Below are 16,509 nucleotides of genomic sequence, written 5' to 3' on the forward strand. Positions count from 1 at the left end.
CTTGGACCTCCCTGGAAGTTGTGATCCCCGCGATTCTCCCTCACTGAGTCCCTCCATGTGTCTCCTCCAGCTTCAAGTCATACCCAACCCTTCTCCCCACCCCTCAACCCCCACCATCCTCCATGCCGGGCCCCAGGGCACAGAGGCAAGTGTTGCATGGTTCAGCAGATCCCAGACCCTAGGTCCACAACGGCCCCTGTGGACTGTTCCTGGAGCCTTCCAGGCCCCAAGGATGACCAGCAAGCTCTACCCTTCTAAAATAGAAAACAAAAGGTTGAATTTTTACCTCTTGCTAATTATAGTCTCAAAAAAAGTCCTTCAGTTACCCAGTTACAAAAACCACAGCATGTCAAAGCTGGAAGAGATGGTAAAGATCATCTCTAGGGCAGTCCTCTCACTTTACAGAAGACAAATCAGGACCAGAGGTCTAGGGAGTTGGCCAAGGTCACTAAGACAGGCGCAAGAAGGAACAAGAACTAGAACTCAAATCTCTCTCCTCTGTACCACAATTGCTCAAAAAGAAAAAACAAACCAAAAAAAACCCACCTCTGGCTCAAAATAACACATGCTCGTGTAGCCAGAAATGGTGAACAACCTGGTCTACCTCCTGCTGGCTTCCGCAGTAAGGCAGTTATGAACCCACAAGATGTACCTGTCACTATGACACGTGTGCGCATTGACTCTGTTGAAAAGGCTCTCCTTCCAAATAAATGAATAAAAACGTGGATGCTGAGTGAAGATTAGCATCATCTCCCATCAATGCTAATACGCTTTTTGGTTACTTGCAATTCTCTTTTGTAAATCCAAGGGAAACATCATTGCCCAAATTAGCTCTTTTCACTCAATAAAGGCCATATTAGTATTCTGCGGTTTGCATTTGCTTACTGCTTATTTAGAGAGGTCAGATGAGAAGGTGAGCAGCCTGCACCTGATTTCCATTTCACTGAAGACAGGTGGGCGGAGGAAATCCAAAGTCGACCAAGGCCGGGCCAGGTGCTCTGGTTGTGGCTGAGTCAGCCTGACATGCTGAGCCGGAGCACAGCCTGGAGCACCAACTACCTCCACTGTGGCCCTCCCTGAAGGACCGGCCCAGATGGGCGACACTGACTCAGGAGGTTCCAAGGTCTTCCCCTGCCTGGAACTCTCTGTCCTGTTCTCAGGGCTGCATGTATATCATATGTCCGCTCCCCTCTCGCCCACCCACTGAAGTGGCCTTCATCCCCCCACGTTCTTTCTAGTCCATCTCAGCCCTGAGAACGCTCTCCCACGTCTGCCTGGCTCCCCTGCTGGAAGGGAAGCTCCATGACTACAGCATCCCTAACCACGTGTTCACCCTGCAGCCCCAGCGCTGCCATCACAGCTGCTCGACATTTGATGAAGGATAGCAGGAAGGAAAGTCTGAGCTGATAAGGACTGGCGAGTATTCTAAGTATTCCCTTACTTAGGGGAGGCCGCGCTCTGGGTCCCAGATCTTGCCTCTCTCGAGTTCCACTGCAAAGAGGAAAAGATCAGTCTTTAAAACCAGACATGCATCCAAATCCCAACTTCTTTCACCACTGGCAGGATAGTTTTGGCCTTGATAGTTTAACCATCTAGAGCCTCAGTTTAGGGACACCGATCGGGCTAAGCGCCTGGCCCAGTGCTGGATCAAAGGGCAGTGAACTACCCCAGACCGCCACCAGCTCCGAGTCACACTACGGACAGCCCGGCCCGCAAAGTGGGCTCCCTCCCCTTCCCCTTGGCTTCCGGCGCAGCGCGCTGGGTCTGAGAACCCCAGGGCGGCAGCGGTGCGCCCGGCCCTCGCCAGGCGCCGCCCAGCCCCGAGCCGCAGCCTCAGCCGCCCCTGCCCAGCCCCTTCCGGGTCACGGTCGCCGGCTCCAGCTCTCGGAAGGGTCACAGGTCCGGCGCGGACGGGCCCGACCAGCTCGGGACCGTTTAGCGTTCCCGGACCGGACCTCTGTGGGGACCTCATTGGCACCATGGCCCCTCACCACAAAAGTGCACTCGCGCGCGCACACGCGGCCCCCGCAGCTTCCGGGCCCGCCCGCCGCGCCCCGACCCTCTGCACCCCTCCCGGTCCGAGCGGAAGAGGCGCGGGCAGCGCCCACCACGTGACCGAACGGGGCTGCCCGCCCGCCAGACGCGCAGAGGTCGGGCGGGCGGAGGGACAATTTCCCATGGTTCCTTCATTTGCATATGCGGTGTAAGACGGTTAGTGAGAAATTGATTTAATTTGGCAGTAATCACAAAGATACAATTACAGTATGTGTGATCCAGGAGGCCATAGCTTCTTGAATATTTTTGGGTTTTAAAAAGTGCACAGTGTAGTCACCATAACTATAAAAGTTTTGCTACTCTTGGCTTTATTTACCTCCTGAGAGAGCTACACAATCGTGCTCGCTTCGGCAGCACATATACTAAAATTGGAACGATACAGAGAAGATTAGCATGGCCCCTGCGCAAGGATGACACGCAAATTCGTGAAGCGTTCCATGTTTTGGACCTGAGTTTACCCCCGGGCGGAGTTTGTACTTCGATGCAGCGCTTTTCGCATACAGTTTCTATCCTTTGTTGGACTAAAAGGAAAGTGTACTCCCAGGAGATGGTAAGGAGGTGGGGCATAGTCATATTCATCGTTTTGCGGTGCTCTTTACATCTGGCCCTTTGGCCCCCAATCTTTTCCATCTTGCCTCTGTTTCCCCGTGCACTATCCTGAGTTCTACGGGACCTGTAATTACACTTACGCAACGGCCTTTCCAAAGTTGATCCATTTCAGGTCCAAAACATCACAGGACGTTAGTGCTACGATAAACATGAGATGTATTATAACAGGAACTTGCAACAAGGCTGACTTCTCATGCTGCCTCTGGAACTCAACAAAAAATAGTGCCCACCCCTTGGTGAGCACCTACCACGTACGAGGGGCTTCACCACTATCTTACTTTAGTATTCCCGACAGCCTTGCCTTGTGGGTATTACTGCCACCACTTTACAGGAGACACTGCGAGGTAAAGGAACCTGGGCGGGATCATGTAACTAGTAGGCCGAGGCAAGGCCTGATAAAACCTTTAGAGGCACAAACCCTGAAAAGATCAGTGCCCTGCCCCGACGTAATTCATTTGCAAAAAGCACAGTCCTAATTAGTAAGATAAGAAGAAAAAAAAAATCCAACGACCTTCAGATTTCCTGTGATGACTTCATCAATGTTTTTTGAAATAGCAATTTCTTTCCAGGAGAGAACAGTTGCCGCATCTGCTTTGCAAGTGCCTGAGCACGCACGTAGTCCGCCTGGCGGTCTCTGCGGCCGCGAGCAGCCCAAGCCGGTTGCCTCCAGCGGCCGCCGCAGCCAGGGCAGTGGCGGGTCCTCTCCTGGCGGGCGCTCGGAGCCGCCGAGCAGCGTGCCATCAGGGGTCCATTTCTGTTCTCTTCAGTGGAGGCGAAATGATCCTTTCCAGGTAACAGCCGAGAATAGGAGTCTATGGGACCTCTTGTCGCGCGTTCTCCTCGGCTCACGGCCTCCAGTGCATGGTGTTAGAGGACAACCTTTTGTTTTCCTTTCTTGCCCCAAAGATACCTGGTTCTTTGGAGGCCACTCGGGCAACTGGGTGGATAGTTTTAAAGGTCTCCTTCTGGCATGCCAAATAAGGATATGACCAATGTTGGTGTGGCTCCGTCTCCTTCTAAAGAAACTCATTGTACTTCTTGACATGAAGGTTGTCGCAGAGAAGAAATGAGGAAAGACACAGGCAATTCCTAGTTCTGGAAAAGCCAGAGCCCTGGCTGACTTTCCTGGCTCTGCACAGTTCCATGAAGTCGCTACCCTTTTCCCCATCGCGTTATACATGAGGAAGCCGAGGCACAGAGAGCCTCAATGACTTGCCTAATGTCACGCAACTAGTCAATGGCAGAGAAGGGATTGAGATGCAGGAAATCTGGCTATAGAGTTTGTGCTCTTAACCAAACATTATGCTCCTTTTGAGGGTGTAGAGTGGGAGGTAAGACTGGTTAGAATTAATAGAAAGAGCATGCAGGTCCACTTCTGCTTTTGTTGGTGTTCTGAACTCAAGGACAGGAGTCGAACTTTTGTGAAGGATCAAGGCTATACTTTAGATCAGAGTAGCTGGGAAAGAGTGGACATGTATGTGCCCAGTGACCCTGCAAGATGTGAGGGAGTGGGGCTGGCCCAGTGGCATAGTGGTTAAGTTCTTGCTCCCCTTGGGTGGCCAGGGTTCACTGGTTCAGATCCTAGGCCTGGATATACACACTGCTTGTCAAGCCATGCTGTGGAGGTGTCCCAGGTACAAAATAGAGGAAGACTGGCACAGGTGTTAGCTCAGAGCCAATTTTCCACACCAATAAATAAATAAATAAATAAATAAATAAATAAATAAAGATGTGAAGGAGCACCCTCTGTGGGATGCAGTTGGAAGAGGAAGAAAGTTTTCCTGTTGGGGGTTAACATCACTTACCTGACACCTGCCCCCAAAACTAATCCTATTGATGAAGGATCTTCTGAGTAGTAAGCCTGTGCTTAATTAACCTTACACAAATGAGCTTAATTGCTTCCCAGCAGCTGTTGTCCAGAGGCACCTGGGGATTCCTTCCCTCAGACATTTCCAGCACCTAGGGGAACCACAAAGTTGGAACCCATTCGCCTAGACATCCCTGAGCACCTGTGATGCACTGGGCCGTGTGCTGGAGGCCACAAGGAAGAGCAAGATACACCCCTGCAGCCAAGGTACTTAAAGTCCTGTGGGAAACAGAAACGCACACCCAAGGATGACTCGGGAAGGTGAGCACCTTTAGCCTCAAGAACCAAGTGCCACAGGAACACAGAAGTTAGTCCCAGGAATCCAAAGAGCCTTCCGGGTGTCTTTTGCCCACAGGTTACCCCAATTTGCAGAAGAAATGGAGGTGAGGATCGCCCTTCTGGTTTCTCCCAGGGGAGTGAAAAATCAAGCAGTCTCCAGCTTCGCTCAGTTTCTCACTCTGGATTTGCCGGGACAGGTGAAGGTAAAGACCGCCTCTCCCACCAGGCCTCCCTATGTAGAATCCGGAGTTCCTCTGCTGGAGCAGGAGTGGGAGTTCAAAGGGTTCTTTACTTCCAGACCTCGGACTCCAGAGTCCGCCCTCCTGTGGGCACCGCCGGGGGCCGAGGAGAGGAGCCAAACGCGGCGAAAGAACAGCTGAGAGGACATTCTGTGTCCCGCGACCCGTTCCCAATTCCCCAAGCCCCACTTTTTCTCCCGAAGACAAAGCGCCCTAGTCTGGGGCCTTCGGCCGTCGACTGTAATGCCTACAATGTATCGCAAGGTGGCAACGTTGTGGCGAGAAATAGACTAAAAAAGCCTGGGTTCTTTTTCTTTTCAAAGCATATTTCCCCTATTAATGTTTCATTTAACTTAATTAGAATCTGGTAAACTAATTAAAGTAGCTACGAGCCCCGCAATCAGCAATAATTCGTATAATTATTGATAATTACATCCATACAAATCGTTTGGTTATTAACATTTGTGGGGGAACAAACCACTTCTGGAGGGACGCGGAGCCCAGGAGGGTTTTTTGCGACAGAGTTTTCTGGGTCGGATCCGCCTACACTCCAATCCTCAGCGATGCCGGCCCAGTTGGGGCGCCCTTTCGGGAAGGGCCCAGCTGCCTATGGCGCTTTTCTCCACTTTCGCGAATTCGAAAAGGAAAGGTGAAAAGGACTGATTTGCTAGGTTCCTCTGTGCAGCCGCAGACACGGAACTTCCTGCCGGGGCAGTAACTGTTACTCCCATTTTACAGAGAAGGAAAGTGCGGTGACGTCCGGGGGGAACCGCGCGCGCTCTCCAGCGCCCGCGCCGCCCCGCCCCGTCCCAGCTCCGCTCGCCCCTGGCACGCCCTGGGGACGGAAGTCACTTCGTCTCTGCACTACAGTTTCACTGCTGGTGAACAGTGGAGAACTGATCTGGTTGGTTCCACCCATAGGAAACGTTCCCGCTCCCTGGAGGGTCCCTACTGGGAGATCGCACGTCTCGAGGCGACTTCATCCCTCGGGGACGCCTCGGTTTGCCCGGCGCCCTCACAGTCATTATCTTGCTGGTGTCCTTCCTCTCTGTGTCTAGCCCTCGGAGTACCCCGGGACCTGAGGGCTCGCAGACCCAGCGCAGGGTGCTCTGCGGCCTGGCTTCGTGCCACGACCGCGCCGGGGGGCTCCCGGCCGGCGCCCCTGCTGGTCGGCTCAGCCCCGGGCTCTCTAGACCACCCGCCACGAAACTTCCTGGCCCGAGCTGCTCGCTCGGAGGCGCAGCCCGCACGCCTGCCTCCAGGGTCCCCCCCGGGGCGCCTCGCGCCCCCCGGAGCATCGCAGTGAGAGCCCAGGGGTCGGGAGGGCGGGGTCGTCCGGGCGCTGGCCCGGCCGCTGACGGCTGCCCTGCGCTCCGCTTCCTTCCCAGAGCGCTTCCACGCGCCGCCGGGGACAGAGGCCTGAATGTTATTTTACAGAAGCCAAACCGGTGGCCTAGGAAGCATAAAGGACGCGACGCAGCACCCTGCTAGGCAGCCGAGGAGGCGAAACTGGAAGCCGGGGCTGAATGACGCCCAACACTGTGCCCTTTCCCACTCCACCCACACTTTCCTCCCCCTCGCCCCACGTTCCCTCCCTTATCTGTAGCCGAACCAGCAAGTGATCTGTGGAAACTGAGGCCTACCGGAGGACAGCGGCAAGGTGAGGCCTCAGCATCCGCAGCCCGGGCATTCCCCCCACTCCCTCCCACGGGGGCCCTGGCGAGCCCGGCGACCCGGACACCTGCAGCCGGCGGGCCTCGCTTTGCTCCTCGGGCTCCTGTCCGCAAACTCGCTGGGACTAAAATGGACGGAAGGTTAGAATCCGTCAGGGCTCGCTCCGTTCCGGCGGCGGCAGGGCAGCTGCGCACGAGCGTCGAGTCTCGCCCTTCGTTTCCAGGCCTGCCCGGGAAAGAATCGCCCACCCTGCGAACCTCGACCCCCCCGTTCCAGCGCTCCAGAGCCAGGCCGGCGGTGCCCGCTCCTTCTGGCGATTCCGGGTGAACCTGGGCGTGGGGGCAGGGCGCCGTGCAAACTACCAGGAAACAGCGTCCGGTCTCTGAGCGCCCCGGAGGTGACTTCCCGGTGGGGCAGGCGTGGAAATGGGCACGAATAAACTCTCGGCCCCTGAGAGCGCTCGAGAACCAAAGACCTCGCCACCAGGAACCAGGCGGTCGTCGCGCCAAAGCCCAAGGAAGGGTCTTAAACGCAGGGACGGGGTGGCCTGGGGGGCACGCTGGGTGTGTCTGAAGGATTGGTGGAGATGTCTGGCGCTCCCTGCTGCCCACCTGAGGGGACGCGATTCTCAGCCAGGGCACCCCAGAACCGGAGCTGCGGCCCCCACGCTCCACCTGTTGCGCAGCCCTCAGCCAGCCTCTGCCCCACTTCCGGCCCCCCCAACTCCTATCTCCACAGCCCCAGGAAGTGACAGATTGGTTTTTTTTTTATTAAAAACAAAACAAAAGTCACGGATACAGGGGTGGTCTCTCCAAACAGGCTCAAGGTGGTCTCTCTTTCGTGAGTCAGTTGTCGCCCTTTTTAAAGTGCTGTTACAACAAGAGGTTACAACAAAAAATAGACAAAGCAAAACCCAAAGGGGAATGTCAAACGGGACTGGAAGTACGTCCAGGAGAAGGAAGCAAAATAACTTAAAGCATGAATAAATTAAAGTGAACCCAATACTGAACCAAGAGACTCACAGTACATTTATATCCATTGCACATAGCCACTTTGTCATCAGGAACAAGTTTCAGAAGTGGACGGGACGGGGGAGCGCAGGACCAGCGCCGGAGAAGTTGCTACATTGTAATCACAATTGGGGGTCCGAGGCTGTACAGGTGTGGGGAGGGGCCCCCCTCCCCTTTCTTACCCCCTTCGGTCCAGTTAACCCCATGAGGTCCGATGCCCTGGAGTTCAACCGTGGGGCGAGGTGATATTTACACTTGGAAACAGAGACGGGCCCCTGGACCGGGTGCCCGGGCGGGGGCGGGCGGGCGGGAGGCTGTATTTACATCGGTCCGGTCTGAATGGCTTGTTCCTCGCTCTCGGCCGCCGCGGCCGCGGGTATTTACAAGAAGAGAGCAGCATGGCTTGAGGGCGCGTGGGGCGGCCCGGGCCGGCCCTAGGGCAACAGCGGGGGCTTGAAGGAGCAGTTGCCAGTGCAGTGGCGGGGCGTCAGCATCTTGCAGGAGAAGTGGTGCAGGGCGTCGTGGGCTTCTGGAGAGACAGTCGAGCGGGCCATGTTGGGTGCCTCCTCTGCCTCGCCTGACCCAGGCGACCCACCCGCCCCCCTCCCCTGCCTGCGAGGGTCTCACCCACCCGCTTCCGGCTCAGGGAGCGGATCAGAAGGTAGGAAGGTAGGAGAGAGATCCTGGCGATTCAGAACCACTGCTCTGGTTCAATAGCCCCATTTTACAGAAGAGGAAAGTGAAGCACGGTGAGAGGGAGGTCGATCTGCCCAAGGCCAGATTTGGACCCGACGGCAGATTTCCCAACGCCCAGAGTCAGAAGGGCTCTTTCTTCCTATCCCTAGAACAGTGGTTCTAGAATCATTTCCCCACTAACACCAATTTCCACTTCCCTCTGCTCAGCATCTGACCGGGGTAGACCCGGCCTTCCCCTCTCACTAGCCCCGTTATTCGTTCATTCATTGGATCCATCATTCATTCGACAGCACCACTGCCTGGCACCCCTCCTATCTTTGTTCCCGGGCTTCCGAACCTTTTAATTTCTGCTGGATGGCGTAGCGCGCCTTCCGCTCCTGGTCGAGTTCGTTACACAGAGTGTCTGGAAGACATGGGGAGGGGCCGGGGAGGAAATGAGACCACCCTCGGGCCAGCGGAGGTCACTGCCAGGGCCTCACCCTCTCCCCAGCGCTCCGCCCCTCGTAGAAACCAGTCGGGGGACCGAGGGAGGGGGCATCAACGCTCCAAACTGCAGCCTGGCGAGGGAGGAAATGGCCTGGGATGGCGCTTAAAGGCAGACGGATCTAACCAAAATTAAAGCAAACTTAGGCATTACTTCCCAGGTAATTTTACGCCTCGATTTTTAATTTAGAAACCATGGAAATTGCCGCGATAAGAAGTTCAATCACTCCACGTAATGATGCCTGCAAGCCGTTTGCTGGGCTCGCTTGCCATTCTGAGGCTAATCAGAGTATACAAAGGATATTAAATAAAAAAAATAATTGTTAAATTACCTTCAATTTAAATCCAAACGACTGAGCCAACATTGCGGCTCCTGCCAGACGAGAGGCAGTTACGCCCGTGCGCGCGCTCACCTGACTCCCGTCTTACCTCTGACAATTTGCAGCTGTTGCACCATTTCTTCTCGATAAGCCAATTCCCTCTTCATTTGATCCTGAAAATTATCTGTGCAAATTGATTAAGTGAGAGCTGTTATGCACAGCTCCCTCCCTCAGCCCCATTTCCCCACTCCCCACCCCCACCCCCGGCCCCACCCCCTCAGTCTTTGGCCTGGCTGGATACCCTGGAAAAGGAGGGGTCGGGTCTTGCAGGGCCTGCGGCAGCAGCTGCCTGCACTGGGGGCCCGGAGTGGGAGCAAGGCTCTGGCGATGGGGTGGGGTGGGTCGGGATAGGGGTACCTTTGAGACTCTGAAATTCTCGCTCCAGCTTCTTGCGGAGTTCCATTTGCTCCAGGAGCAGTTTTTGCAATTCGTCTGTAAAGGTGGGAGAGTCAGAAGTAAGGGGGAGGGACGGGCAGGATTCAGGGGGCCCAGAAAGCAGGCAGGTCCTGCCCTGGCCCATAGCCCTGAGATGGGACCTGGGGAGGGTGGGGCTGGTAGGTAAAGGTCCTCAGCACTGTTTTCCCATTTGCTTTCGAAGCATTTGGGCCACGAAAAAGCTAGGAGATACACTGCCCAGGAGAATCAATTCAAGATGGTAGAATGCACTGGACTTCTAGACCCTGCCTCCAGGCCTACCGGCCTGGTATCAAGTTTAAGTTGTTCCTAACTCCCTAACCTTAGAGACTGGTCCAGGAGGACTCATTTACCCCTTCAAATGGCAGACCTAATCCCATCCCTCCCTTCAATAATACAGAGCCGGGAGAATCTGGGCAAAGCCTTGGAACATGCCCCACCCCCGGAAAACAACACATTCACAACAGTCTGTTTTCAATTTCAGGAGGTCCTCAGAACCCAAATCCATGCTAAGAACCCTCACATAAAGCACCAGTGATTTTGGAGGTAACTGCATACTCTGTAAATCTGTGACTAGGAAGAGTGGAGGACCACTGATGCTTCTCTCCCTCCCCTACAACAATTTCCAAGCCCATCCCTGGGCTGGTTTGGGGGAGGGGGGCAGGTGAGTGTGGAAAGCCCCTTTAGTGCCCTCAGAAACCAGCTCCAGAGGGGTGCCAGGGGGCTGCCCTGACCATGGGTCCTTCCCCTGGGAAGGCTTTCTGAGAAATCCCCCCAACCCCCCAGCAGGTGCTGAGAAAACATGAACATGGGAGATAGAGGAGCGAAGTGGCCTCAGAGGCTCCTTCCTCCGTGCCTCAGGCCAGGCTCCCCCTTGCAGGCTGAGCAGCAGCCCCAGGATCCCATTCGAGAACAAGCTCCATCTTTGCCCCATTTAGGGTGGGGTGGTTATGCGTTAATTACAGGAAAAAACTAATCTCTCAGACATTCCTAAAGTGAATGCCTCCCTGCAATCTTCCTGTTCAAAAAAAGTCCTGTTCTTCAGGGAGGCTGGGAGACCTAGATTTGTCCTTTCTGATTGTGCATCAAGTTCTGAGCATTATTACTCATTTCTCTTTCTCCCTGGGCTATTCAGACAGGCCTGGCCTCGGGAACCCAAACTTCCAATGAACCTCTGGGGATTTGGTTCACTCTCCCTACCCCCTACATGCACGTGCCCCTCTGTGCCAGGATAACGTGTCCAGGGGACTATCCTTCCACTCAATGGAAACTGAGTCCCCAGAGCCCTATCTTCTCAGACTTACTCCTACAGGAATAACACCCTCTACGAGAAGGGCCCATCTCCCTCAAGCACAGTGCACAGATTTAACCTCACCTCTGGCCAGGTTCTCGATGTCTTTCTCCACTAGCTGAGTTCCCGTGACATCCAGCGTGAGCCCATCTTCGCCTGGGATACAAGGGCAGGTAAGAGGGATTCTGTCCTGGGAGAGGCCTTGGGAGGGGAGGGGAGAGCTTCCCAGGAAATATACTAAGTCAGGGACCTACTCCAGCCCCTCTGCCTTCAGGGGAGACAGTTACAGTATCCAGCACTAGCCACCTTCCAAGCCATCATTTTAGGAGTGTAGTCATCATTCTAGAGAGTGACCCACTGTAGGAGAGTGGCCCCAGGGAAGACAGGCCCTTCGGGCAGAAAGTGCCCTATGACCTGTTTTATGTGGGTGATGGTGTCTCTCATTTCCTTTTAGTACACCCCTTCCCTTACCCAGAAGACTCCCAAACTCAAGAAACCTGGCTTGCACCTCGCCAGCTGTTTAAATATTTATCTGCCAGCCACGAGAGGGGACCGGCAGCCGCTTACGGTTGATGGAAAGCCTTCCTCGCAGGCTGCAGCCGGTGGGAACCTGGGCGACCTCGGCCCCGGCTCCCGGGCGGGGGTGCTGCTCGAGAGTCCTAAGGCTCACCTCGGTCTGTGGTTGCGGGACTTGGCTGGGAGATGCTCCTTTGGTCTGGATAGGATTTCCTCGTTTCCAAATCGTCGGCGGTCGAGTGATTGTCTTCCTTATCTGGCTCTTAATGGCAATAAACCGAGTTTCAAGGAGAGGCAAAGAAACTGTGACCCCGATACGGCCAGAGCTGCCGCGGTCGGGGCGCCCCAGCCCTAATTAAAAGCGTCCTGGCCGCCGCTGGTTCCCGGCTGTGCGCCTGGGCTCGCACCCTCAGGCTTCGGGCCCCTCCCCCGCGCGCGGTCTGCTCTTCTTGGGCTCCACGCCCCCTCCCCAGCCCCTCCGAAAAGAACAAGACCAGCAGCCGAGCCCACCAGGGACTAGCGACCTACATCGCGCGCAGATACTGGGGCACCGCGAGCGCGCGTGGCCGCCGGGTCTGCCTGCGCCGTTCCCGCCGAGAACGTGGCCCAGGCGGCGACCCGTGGGGTGGTGGCGGCGGGGGAGCCATCCTCCCGGACTCTGCCTGCCCGGATTTCCGAGGCCCGAGGCCTCTCTTCTTCGAGCTGCAGGCTCCCGCGCGCACGTGCACGGCTCCTGGTCGCGTTGGGCCGCGGCCACCGCGGCACCTCCAGGGTACCCCAAGCGCGCGGCCAAGCGCCCCCACCCTCCGCCCGAACCGGCCTGACCACAGGGGACCTCACGACCCAAAATACTTGCTGAATAAATGAGAGGACTGCCAGGGGTGATTGTAAAAAGGTTTTAAGCCAGTGTCGGAGGTGTAGGGGAGTGCGCGCGCGCGCGTGTGTGGGTGTGGGTGTGGGTGTGGGGAGAGCAGCCCGTTGTTTTAGGTAACCAAGGATGGAAGTTGTTGGGAGTTCTCGCTTAGCTTCCTTTTTCTTCCATTATTTTTCTTCCTCTCTCCCTCTTTCTCTCGCTTTCTCTGCGTCCCTCTTTCTCCCCTCGTCTTCCCTCCCAGGCCTCCCCTTGGCCCCGGCCCCCTGCCTGCGGTTCCCCCATCACAGTGGTCAGCGACCTCGGCAGGGGGGCTGGGGGCGTTACCGTGGGCCTCCGGGGTGCAGAGGTACGAGGCTGCGGGCGCCAGCGCCGCCGCCGCGCTCTTCACGTGCTCGTCCCGCTCGGGCGCGTACACCTGCCGCGGCCGAGAAATGACAGGCGGTTAGGGGGGCGCTTGGCGGCGGCTCCGAGCTCCCCAGCCCTGCGCCGCGGCCCGGCCGGGAGGGAAAGCTGAGCGGGTAGCAGAGGTCGGCTCGCCCGCGGGACCGGAACGCCCTCGGAGGCTGCATCGCTATTGTAGATTCGGGGTAATTATTAACGCCCTCGAGAAAATTGTCCGAAACACAAAGCGGCTCCCAAGCCAAGGGGCGTTCAAAGTCTCCCCCACCCTCTTCGCCTGCCTCCTTTTAGGCATCTTCTCTCCCGCTCGCACCCGGTGCCCGGCATAAATGACGCCTTTCGCATCCGGCTAATGGTTCGTGTTTTCATGAACCGAGTGGAAATGTACAGGTGTGCGCACCCACTTTCAAATGGCCGACGATTCGGGCTTAGCGGCCCACCCCGTACCCGAACCCGCGGCCGTGCCAACCTGAGAGGCCCTCTCCCGCCCCGCACACGGTCTCGACAGCTTCCTATCAACGACCCCCATGGTTCTCAAGGCGGGAGTTCGAAGAGACTCGGAAAGGTACAGTTGGGGTGGAGGAAGATTCCGGGGACCCCCATCCTGCTGGGTCCCGGTTTGGGGGAGAGGCCGCCCTCTCCTCGCCTTACCCGCTCATCTTCCCCAGGGCTCTGATCCGCATCCGGGCGGGCACGCTGCAGGCCCGGCCTCCAGAGCTCTTTTCTCTGGCTTTGGGTGCCTTTCTTTGCTTCGCATTCTCTCTCCAGACCCCTTTTACTTCTCCCTTTCTGTCTCTGTGTGACTGACGGTCTCTGCCTGTCTCTTCCCCACTCCCATTCACAAAAACCCAGCACACGCGTCTCTCAGGCCTGCTCCCCCAGATCTTCCAAAACCCTCAGTCAGGGGTTCCAGCGAGGCCAGCTGCACAGCGCTCCGGAAGCTGGGCCTACCCAGAGCAGCCGGGGCTTGCTGCTCGAATGCCCTCTCAGAACAAAATTCCCATCCCCCACCGGGCCGGGGCCCGCCCCACATCCTCGCGGTGCCCAGGGGTAAGCGGGGAGGCGCCCCAGCGGGGCGGGCGCGGGGCTCACCTTGGCCGGCGCGGGACCCCCCAGCGGCCCGCAAGGCTCTCGCAGCTCATAGCCACTGCTGGGCGGGCTCCTCTCAGGTCTCCGCACCACGTCGTCGGCCGCCAGGTCCCCAAATACGGACCGGCTGGCTGCGGGTATCCCCGGACGGCGCCGGGGGCGAGGGCTACCGCAGTCGGGAGAGTCTGTGGGACCGTCTGCGCCCGAGGAGGTGCTAGATTGGGGCCCTGCGGGCTGGTCTCCATCCGGGCCGCCTCCCGTGCTGGGTGCGCGGGGAACACTGGGCTCGGTCTCGTCCGGGGCGCCCTCGTCGTCGGGGAAGCGGTTGGACTCCACGTCCACCTCCGGCTCGTCGGCAGTGTCCACGTCGGGCGAGGCGGAGTGGTAACTGGAGCTGCCCTCGCTCAGAAAGTCCGGGCTTACGTAGCCGCCGCCGGACCCCGCGCCGGGCCCCGGCCCACGAGCCGGCCCCGCGCCGTAGGCGTCGCGTGCGCTACCGTAGAGCTTGGCAATGCTCTCAGCGTCCTTGACCACGGGCCGGAAGGCCGACACGTAGGAGCCTTTGCGCGCGGGCGGCGGCGGCGGCGGAGGCGGGGGCAGTGGGGCCAGCGGCGGCGGCAGCGCCTCGTCCGCGCCGTCCTCGTCCAGCGGCCCGCGGGACAGGGCGCTCGGGCAGCGCTCCTCTGCGCCCAGGCCGCCCTCCTTGGTCGGCTCGGCACCGTCCAGGGGTTCGGGGCCGCCGCCACCTGCAGCCGCCGCCGCCGCCGCCGCTGCAGCCGCTACAGCGGCCGCCACGGCCTTGGCTTGGCTCTGCGCAGCTGGATAGGGCGGCACCGGGAGGCTGCCTGCCGCCGGCCAGAACATGGGAAACGTCGGGTACACGGTGGCTGCGGCGGCCGCTGCAGCCACGGCCGCTGCGTCCTTGGCTGCCCCGGAGGGCTGGTGACCCCAGAACATGGCGCCGCCGCCTGGGCCAGCCCCGGCCCCCGGGGGCAAGTGGCCGGCTCCTGGGCCGCCCGCGCCTCCGCCAGTGCCCGCGCCCCCGCCGGTCCCGGTGCCTGGGCCGCCCTTGGGTTCGCCCGCACCTAGTACGGGGTCGTCCTTTTTGGGGCAGAGGCCGAAGGCCGTGGGGAAGCCGTAGGGATGAGGGAAAAGCGGCGGGGGCAGCTTCTGCAGAAGGCCAAAGCCCTTGCTGGGTACTGGAATCACCGGGTAGCTGCGAACGCCGGCGCCGCCACCAGGCCCTCCAGGGCCCGCGGGGCCACCGGCTCCCGCTGCCAGACCAAGTCCCCGCTGCGGGTGGGGAGGAGGCGGCCCAGGAGGCCCGGTGGCCTCATCTTCGCCACAGCGCAGGCTTTTGTGGGGCGGTGGGCCTGGAGCCATCTCCGCGCTGCAACCCGGGCCGCCCCCGCCCCCGCCGCCAGCACCACCTTTCCCCTGCCCACCCGACCCGCCATTAGCGCCGCCGCCGCCTCCTCCTTGCAGCGAGAAGGTCCGTTTGCGTGTGCCACCATTGAACATGGCCTTGACGTCCTCCCAAGCGTGGCTCAGTTCGTCCGTGGCCGACTTGTCACTGAGTTTGAGGTGACGGCGCCACGAGTTGAAGTTGGCGGCGTCAGGCTGCGTATACTTGGCGTCGGGTGTGCGGTGCGAGTGGAAGATGAACTTGTTAGGCGAGAAGTACATGCTGCAGTACCCGCACTTGATGCACTTGGCACGCGAGCTGTTGTAACGCGCAGGGATGAAGCTGCCACGCGAGCCCCACGCGCACTCGTGCACCACATCGAAGGCGAAGTTCTCAGGCAGCTTGGGTGGCTTGTGCTCGCCCAGGAACGACTTGCACAGGCGTTCAGCCTCGCGCTTCGTGATCATGCCGCAGCGGCGCGATGAGATGGGCATGGCCCCGGCCCGACGCAGAATCTCCAGCTGCACCGGCGTGCATTGCACGCACGTGATGCCGAGGGCCACGCGGCGGTTGTGGATCTCGTTGTAGCTGTAGTTCTTAAGGAGGGTGTTGGAGATCTGAGCCAGGCACAGGCGCTCCTGGCCGTCGATGACCAGAGACACGATAGGCACCCCATACAGCGACGTCTCGCCCACCTGGTTGGGTTTGAGAGCGCTGGAGCCCGAGTAGGGCTGCAACTCCTGCTTCGAGTTGGGCGAGGAGTTGCCCTCGCGCCCCGGCCCCAGCTGAGTGGTGAGAGCCTCCATGCCGCCGCTCCTGCGAAACAGAGAAAGCAGACAGCAGATAAGCCATTTTCAGCTCCGCGGCGGTTCCGGCCCGCCCAGCGGGACGCGCCAGTCGGGCGCGCGGGGAAACTTGGCAATGGGGAGTCCAAGCTCATTCGCCCCCTGGACGGGCGCCTTTTGTTATTCAGATGCCTACTGGCGCCGGAACAAAAGTCCCCGGGGTTTGGGGGAGGAGAAGGGGTAACTGAGACCTCAGGAATGCCCTGGCAGCCAGGAACCCAATCGTGTTTTCGGATTGGGAAGGGAGTGGGGCCCAGAGACGGAGAATGACTTGCCCAAGGCCACACAGCAAAGCCATTGCCGAACCCAGCCTTTCCGGCGCCCAAATCCGTGCGCCTGCGGCCACCCTCGCAGTCTGCCCTACCGGCCCGGGTCCTGAAGCCA

General features: G+C 58.6%; 1 protein-coding gene and 1 non-coding gene across 3 annotated transcripts; one reads left to right on the forward strand and one right to left on the reverse strand.

The window, feature by feature from the left end:
* The first annotated feature begins 2,393 nt into the window (after positions 1–2,393).
* Positions 2,394–2,500, forward strand: LOC123283694 (U6 spliceosomal RNA). The gene has a single exon (XR_006524360.2). It is a non-coding gene; the product is annotated as a U6 spliceosomal RNA (small nuclear RNA).
* A 4,966-nt stretch (positions 2,501–7,466) lies between these two features.
* SKOR1 (SKI family transcriptional corepressor 1) lies at positions 7,467–16,509 on the reverse strand. 2 transcript variants are annotated; one of them, XM_070499292.1, is made up of 9 exons: positions 16,317–16,509; positions 13,879–16,096; positions 12,712–12,802; positions 11,668–11,775; positions 11,082–11,153; positions 9,650–9,724; positions 9,342–9,416; positions 8,767–8,832; positions 7,467–8,262 (listed from the first exon to the last, which is right to left on the reverse strand). In XM_070499292.1, exons 1-9 carry the CDS (start codon positions 16,421–16,423, stop codon positions 8,168–8,170), a joined length of 2,907 nt encoding a protein of 968 aa, XP_070355393.1. In that variant the 5' UTR covers positions 16,424–16,509; the 3' UTR covers positions 7,467–8,167. The 2 variants fall into 2 exon arrangements, with proteins under 2 accessions (XP_070355393.1, XP_044620584.1); XM_044764649.2 differs by lacking the exon at positions 16,317–16,509 and having other exon boundaries at positions 13,879–16,219.

The sequence above is a fragment of the Equus asinus genome, chromosome 2, assembly GCF_041296235.1.
Source record: "Equus asinus isolate D_3611 breed Donkey chromosome 2, EquAss-T2T_v2, whole genome shotgun sequence".
Lineage (NCBI taxonomy): Eukaryota > Metazoa > Chordata > Mammalia > Perissodactyla > Equidae > Equus > Equus asinus.

Excerpts from the sequence above, each read along its gene's own strand:
- SKOR1 (XM_070499292.1), bottom strand. The coding sequence starts at position 16,423 with ATGGCTTTGCTGTGTGGCCTTGGGCAAGTCATTCTCCGTCTCTGGGCC. Across the intron at positions 11,154-11,667 it reads TCCCGCAACCACAGACCGAG|GCGAAGATGGGCTCACGCTG; the intron begins GTGAGCCTTAGG and ends CTTGTATCCCAG. Across the intron at positions 9,725-11,081 it reads CATCGAGAACCTGGCCAGAG|ACGAATTGCAAAAACTGCTC; the intron begins GTGAGGTTAAAT and ends CCACCTTTACAG.